The 7,893-nt window shown below is 29.3% G+C and overlaps 1 protein-coding gene across 3 annotated transcripts in view; it reads left to right on the forward strand.

The window, feature by feature from the left end:
* The window catches only part of LOC117171337 (threonine--tRNA ligase 1, cytoplasmic), a 12,010-nt gene extending 11,073 nt beyond the window's left edge, over positions 1–937 (forward strand). For all 3 annotated transcript variants that reach the window (XM_033358564.1, XM_033358562.1, XM_033358565.1), the window contains exons 4-5: positions 134–423; positions 516–937. In XM_033358564.1, the coding sequence (XP_033214455.1) occupies positions 134–423; positions 516–670 (445 nt within the window). In that variant the 3' untranslated portion in view covers positions 671–937. The remainder of the gene's footprint in view (positions 1–133; positions 424–515) is intronic.
* Positions 938–7,893: the final 6,956 nt, after the last annotated feature.

The raw sequence follows: 7,893 nt of genomic DNA on the forward strand, positions 1-7,893 counted from the left end.
GATTGGTACTTTACGAATTTTTTCCTTGACGTCTTCATCGTGAAAAATAAAGTAGAAAAGAGGCCACTCAAAGAGTGTCCTTTTGACGTTAAAGGGTTAAACATTTTTTTGTGATATATTGCAAATCTTTCAGTGAAACCCAGGAGAAAAAGCGACCAGTGATCATTCACAGAGCAATTTTGGGATCGGTAGAACGAATGATTGCAATTCTGACCGAATCCTACGCTGGAAAATGGCCATTCTGGCTCTCACCTCGACAAGTCATGGTAATTCCCGTCGGTCCACTTTTTAATGACTACGCTTTTGAAGTAAAGCAGAAACTGTGGGAAGCTGGCTTCATGGCTGAAGTTGACATCGACGACAGCGACACAATGAACAAGAAAGTCCGGAATGCTCAGTTGGCTCAGTTCAATTTCATCCTTGGTAGCTATTATTTTATTAATACCTGAAAACTTTCTTGAAACCCGAATTCTTATTAATTAATTATAATTATTTATTTATTTACTTACTTACAGTCGTTGGAGAGAAAGAGAAAAGTGCCTGCACCGTCAATGTGAGGACGAGGGATAACATCGTCCATGGGGAAATTGCAATCGACGACCTAGTGAAGAAGTTTACCTCTTTTAAGGAAAAAAAGGATCTTGATTGCGAAAACACTTTTCAAAGCTAAGTTTTCTAAAGTGAAGGAATTCAGCATTTAGTTAGACAATATTTTCATTAATTTATGATACCATCGATCAGATATTTCATTAAGTATTTTGTATTTTATATTTTATAACACTCAGAATTTCTTTTTGAGAGGTAGGAAGTGCTGTCATCGAAATGGATTGCAAATATTGGAGTTTACAATAAAATTCATTTGTGTGTGCATTTGATATAGAAGCACTTTTGTATTCTTTAATGAACTATAAATAAAGGGAATACGAACTAAACTTCACCCGAATTTCTTCAGTATTATTCAAACCATTCAGTGTCGATTCCCGATATCTACTCAGTTCTAAAATTGAATAATAGTAAACTAAAAATTTCAAAATTTTTCAATTGAAAATTAATAGAGTTTCAAATTAAATAAATTCGATTTCAATTATACCATATTCCAAAATATGATTTCGGATTGAAAGCCCTAATAACATTAATAGGGTGTCCAGCGACCTTGAAAACCTGGAATTTCGTCTGCTAATATATAACGTTAAAGTATACATTTTTTGTGATATTCAACTTAAAAATGAAAATACTTATTACTTGAAAATTTCGATGTTAATTAAGTTTCAGAATTAGAATAAGCTATGGTCATAAAACGGATTTCTCGAGGGGTTGGCTCCTGGATTTTTGAGTATATACACCATTTTACAAAACATGACTAAAGATTTCAAAGATTCAAAAAAGACGTGTACAATATGTTTAAAATATTTCTCAACAAATATTTCAAAAAGGCTACGGCACACCAGCTTTTTAAGATTTAAAACAAATACGAAAGATTTTGCAAATATTTACTGAGTTTTAACTATTTCAAAAGGTTTCAACAAATTTCAAAAGATTTCTAAAATTTCAATGATTTCAAATGAGCAAAAAAGATTTTACTACCAATGATTAAAGAAAGCCCTAACAAATATTTCAGATTTCACAAAAATTAAAAAAAAAAACACGAACATTTCAAGGATTTTAAATATTTTACAAAAATTTAAATATATTTTCCAGAAATTTAAAGATTTCACAGATTTTAAGTACTTCAAGGCATACCAACGAATGAATAAATATTTTAAGGATTCCAGAGACGACTTGTGTTCGCAAAAAATTAAGAATTTGTTTATTTATGATTCTGCTTTCTTTACAAATTATTGGACAATACAAAATAAACTGACTCATTTTTTGTATCTATAACAAACGGTTATTTCATTATTTGAAATAAAAAAGGAGGTCTGGAAAGAAATGAATTTTTTACCTAAAAACCTGGAAAAGACTTTGAATTTTCTTCCTAAGAATCGTTGGACACTAGGGTGTTCCAAAAATGCATGGCAAAATTTTTTTTTATGCTAGAGGGCAACGATCCCCCCCATTTTATTCCAAATCCGAAAAAAGAAATTCCCTATTTTTTCGTTTTAACAGGTGCCGGTTTCGACTTGAAGTTTCCCATGTAAAATGCATGGGGAAAAATCACCTTTTTTAGTTTTTAGAATAATTTTTTAGGGTTTGAAAAAATGTGACGGGAAACTATGGGGGCCTGTAGAGAATCATCCAATGATGAATTTCATCTATCAGACATATTGGTTTGACATCCTAACACACCCCCACGATTACCTGAAAACTACTCTTAAAACAAACAATGTCAATTCTTCATGAAATCGACCTTTTGAACAATGTATTCTTGTATTTTTTAAACTTAAATTCATTAATATTGGTCTAGTGGAATATTTATTATAAATTTTTTATTATTTAAACAAATGGAATTTGTTTAATTTTTTTTCGAAAATTCGCCTCCCGCTAAAAATTATTACTATTAGTCTAGTGGAATATTTATTTACATTCGTTTATTAATTGTTAATTATTTAAACAAATGCAATTTGCTTAAACAATTTTTTTCGAAAATTCTTTTTTCCCTAAAAATTATTACTATTGGTCTAGTAGAATATTTATTAACATTATCTCATTAATGTTCAATTCTTTAAACAAATGGAATATGTTTAAATATTTTAAAAATAAAAATTAATTATATTTCTTCAGTGGAATATTTATCAACATTGTTTGATTAACTTTATTAAAAAAAATTTTTTTTTAATAAAAATGATTATTTAATTATAGACAATGATAATAAATATGCCACTAGACCAATGGTAATCATTTTAAGTAAAAAAAAAAACGAGAATACAGTGTTCAAATGGTCGATTTCATGAAGAATTGACAGTTTTTGTTTTAAGGGTAGTTTTCAGGTACACGTGAGGGTGTGCTAGAGGTATCAACCCCATATGTCTGATACAAAACATTCTTCGTTGGATAATTAATTAAAAGCTAAGGAGCATGTTCTTTTTTTTGGTTTGAAAATACAAAATATCAGATTTGCTTATCCATTTATTTCACTTTGATATCTTGTCTATTTCGTATATTTTCAGTTCACAGACTATTCAAAACCATGAGACAAAAATGCGTAAAATAAAAAAAAAATTAATATCGAAATTTTTTTTTTCACATCAAAATGTATTTTCTTCGAGTTATTTTATTTCAATTTTACGCGCCAATGCCTCAGAAATTCATGTATCGCTTCATTCAAAACCTTCACGAAGATTCCAAAAATAATATCCCTTTTTAATATTGAAAAGCTCATTATTTCTAAAAACAATTCAATAATTCATTCGTGAAAAGTGAAACTGCTTTTAGATCTTCTAATTATATTTTGTCTTGAATTAATTTGCGTAGAGACTTCAGATAATTAGTTTTACAATTAGGAAACATACCCGCTGAGAAGTTTCAGGAAAAATAAAAAAATGGTTAAGTTTATCTGGCAAAGTCTATTAAGTTGTGTTTCAGACTATTTATACCTAATTAAAAAATTTTCAATTTACTTAAAGATCTCAGGGGGTTAGTTTAAATTAACGTTAATAAATTTCCAGTCTGCGAAAGTGAGTCATACCAGGTTGTATTATGCAAGGGGTGCGGGCGATTACAAATAAATAAATTATAGCTACATACTAGTGATACTGTACTTCTTCTGTGGGTCTTAATTATAATAGACTGCATACTTACATAATTTAAGTACAATATGTCCAGGTTGTTTAAACATACTTTTTCGACGAGATCATTGTGTTTTTACTCCACGAAATACAGCGATTGTCTCGCAGAAAAAGGAAGCGATTTTTTAAATTTACATTTTAATTTAAAATAAAAAATGGTTTTCGCATTTCAAAGAAACCATTGCAAAAGATCAGTCTAGACATTTAAATTGCACGTTCGATGGAACAAAGTTATTCTAGTTATTTACACTGTAACATCAATTTCAGGAACTGGAACATCTTTCATTTTTTAATATACAGAGGACTCGAACTTTTCTAAAACAATATAAATTTTGTTAATTTAGGAATGTAGATATCTATTTCAATTTGTATTTTTAAGTATAGATCCTTCTGAATATTAAAAATGTACAATGGAAAACAAATGGACAACCACAAAGGCTAATTATGTCAGTACTGGTTTATTGTAATTTTAAACTACCTTCAATTTTACAATTTACACAGGTTTTTACTTAATAATAAAAAAGTCGCTGTTTTTTCACAATAATTTACTTCTATGTGCAATGTTTTCTGTATATATTTACACATCTTGAAAGTCTTTCTCAATTTCTTTAAAACCTCTTCCATTCGTTGGACCTTCGTCTCACACCCTTGCCATTTTATTCGTTCAAAATGCCACGTAACATTGGTAAAACTGTCATAAAATCTTTGTTGTAGATTCATTGTCTAGTGTAATACTTTTTTGAGCATGGAGAAAATCAGAGTTTAATACATTTATGCAGGTGTTAAAATAAATATAATTTAAATTTAAAAGTTTAGTCAAAATTGTAAAGCCATCAAATTCGAAATAGATTTAAAATTGAAATTTTAAAAGAATATAAAATGTAATTATTCGAATTCAGAATTTATGTACTTCAAATGGATCATTTCAGACATTTCTCGAAATACAGTCATGATTTCAGCCCGTAATAAATGTCGAATAAAATAAGCATGATCCACGGTAATTTTAAAGGTGATGTATGGTGACTTACCATAAATTACTCAAAATTCATTTCAAAAATGTTTATAAATTTGACGAAATTTATGCAATTTTTCAATAATTTATGGTAAATTTACAGGTTAATATGACAACTTAACATAAATGATCCAAACTTCAATTTGAAACATTTTTATAAATTTCCGGAAGTTTATGAAATCTATTGGTAATTTATGTTAACTTAAGATAAATTACCCAAAATTCAATTTAGAAATTTCTATAAATGTTTGGAATTTGTTGGTAATTTACAGTAATTTTACCACTTATATATGGTAACTTTCCATACATTACTGCAAAATTCTATTATTTTGCAACAAAAATTTCCTTACAGTTTTTACGTTGAGTGGGATAATTATCGTACAATGCAAGCTCATGGATGCATAATTTTCATTATTCACCTCTGACGGCACTTTTCACTCCCTAGGGAGTAAAATTACTTTTAAATCTCTGGCCTCGCTTCATAGGCGTCGAAAAGGGCTGCAATCATGCATGCCTTATAAAAAAAAGCAATTTTAATTGCCAAAACTCTTTATTTTACTTAAAAATTAACAATTCACAAGCCTGATTTGCTCACTATTCATTAAAAACATCAGTTCAAATTTTAAAGACCAAACATTCAAAATGACAAGGCGACTCAACGTAAAAGTTCCAACTTAAAACTCTGCAAGACTGTACATTAAAAAATGCCATAGTACTCGCAATACTCCAGAGATCACGGTGATAGGATACAAGCATATAATGCATATAATACAGGTAATAGTGTGCAGATTATTTACACCTGTACCATAATCAGAGGTACAAGCACTACCACAATTATGTACAAAGTGAATTCTGCTCAAAATTTTTCATCTCATATCTTAATCGTGTCAAAGCACTGATCTCAAGTGCAATTGTATATTTACATTAAATCTAACTGAACGATCCTCGAATTGGTCTATTTTCTCAGTGACATCAACTATACATGGAATTACATTTGAACCTTAAAAACCTACATAATCTCGGGTAAATTATTACTTCGCAGCGATTTACTTCCTACTAATAGAAATGAGATATTATGCATTTTGATTACAAGTTCCATTTTGTAAAGTCTGGTAAAGGTTGTCTCGCTATCACACTAGTTGACTATTCGTGAAAAAATCAATCGCTTTTGCGAATTAACGAGAATTTTTCACTTTTAAGTAATGCTCCAGTTATTTGTTGCATTTATCAAAGTCTATTAACAAAAATCCAAAATTTAGACACTGGAAAGGGGATCCTTAGGTCTGCTTTTTTGTTTAAATTGATATTCTCTTCAATGAAACTCACATACCAGATGTTTTTTGAGAAAAATCAAGAAAACGCAATTGTGACCCATTTTCGAGAAAAATGCATTTTAAAATTGCGAATGCATGGTCACTGAGCCGATCCAAGATTATTTCGAAACGTCGGTAGCTCCCTGGTAGATTGTTTGGCTGATAGCCGAAAGGTTGCGCGTTCGATTCCCGCTTTTCGTACTTTTATTATTGATCAAAATGTTTGGTTACTCCATTTTTTAAAAACATTTAATATAATTATGCCATTTAATGACTATTTATTCCTTATTTTCAATAAAATGTCTGTTTATCGTATTTTTATTATCACTCTTTTGGAAAATTGTGAATTTTATTTAAATTCTTTATTCTTCAATTATTTTTAATATTTACGTTTTTAAATTATCTTTAATACGTGAAAATACACTTTCAAGACACTGCTGATTCTTGTTAGTAAATCATTGTGTAATGAGTCACTGCATACACTGATATTTCGTATTTATAATTGAAATTTTTATTTGAAACACTTTGTTCCTACTTTAATTTAAAAATCTAAATATTAGAAACTATTGAAGTATAAAAAATTTGAATAAAATGCACAATCATCCAATTGAGTGACAATAAAAATACAAAAAACAAAGTTTTCATTAAAAATAAGGAATAAATAATCATTAAATCGCATAGTTATATTAAATGTTAATCGAAAATGGAACTAACAAGTATTTTGATTAATAATTTTTTTTAAATTATGGATAGCGGGAATCAAGCGCGCAACCTTCCGGCTATCAGCCAATCGCTCTACCAGGGAGCTACCAACGGTTCGAAATACTTTTAAATCGACTCGATGACCATCCGTTCGCAATTTTTGAAATTCTTTTTTCTCGCAAAGGGGTCAAAATTGCGTCTTCTTGATTTTTATCAGAAAATCTCTGGTGTGCACCTTTCATTGAGGAGAGTATAAATTTTAAAAAAGCAGACCAAAAGGTCTCTTTGTGAAATGAAAACACAAAATTTATTTACGGGCTCTTTACTATAAAACTATAGTATTGCACATTTATTTTTCGAATGCAAAATTGCATTGAGGCAGTGTATTTAAGTTAACACTTGAAGTTTGTATTAAGTTTACTTCCATCTCTCATTGATACAATGCAGATTTAAATCTCACCACTGGTGTTTCCTTAAACTTACTCAGACTAGCATTTCAATTTCACAAAGTAATTTTTTCGAAAGCTTTTATTCTTCATTAAGATTCTCAACTTAAATAATAAATTAAAATTATTATCTCTGATTTTGATCCGGCTCTTCGCAGTTTCTCAGTAGCAGGTTTAACGAAACACCTTGTGTTTCATTATCAAAATAAAAACAGAGCTGGATACTGAGAAATTTGACAGAATGTCTTCATTTTCAATGAAAAGAAATTAATTACTGTTATTTGTGCCTGCTTATCTTTAAAATCTTAAAATGAAGGAAAGAAAATGTAATTTTAAGGCAAGAGTAAAAGATTTGATTAAAATTAAATAAGCAAAAAAATTTGGACGTCAGTGCACAGCCCTGTTTTAAAAAATATTAATTTATATAATAGCATTGTCATGATTATACTACGCATATGATGCATTTTTGCAAAATCATGTTAAGCGAAATAGGAACCCACTAGGTTTCCTACTTCGATTTTAAGTTTCTAGTTATCTCGTGGCGGCTGCCTTAAAGTTTCATACAAACTATACATTCATCGGAAATAACAAATCTCTTATTTTCATATGAAAATCCCGATGTCTAATACCTAGCATTACGTACACAAGTTATCATAATTATTTACAGATATCAAATTTTGTTTTAAGGGAAAAAG

The sequence above is a fragment of the Belonocnema kinseyi genome, chromosome 4, assembly GCF_010883055.1.
Source record: "Belonocnema kinseyi isolate 2016_QV_RU_SX_M_011 chromosome 4, B_treatae_v1, whole genome shotgun sequence".
Taxonomy (NCBI): domain Eukaryota; kingdom Metazoa; phylum Arthropoda; class Insecta; order Hymenoptera; family Cynipidae; genus Belonocnema; species Belonocnema kinseyi.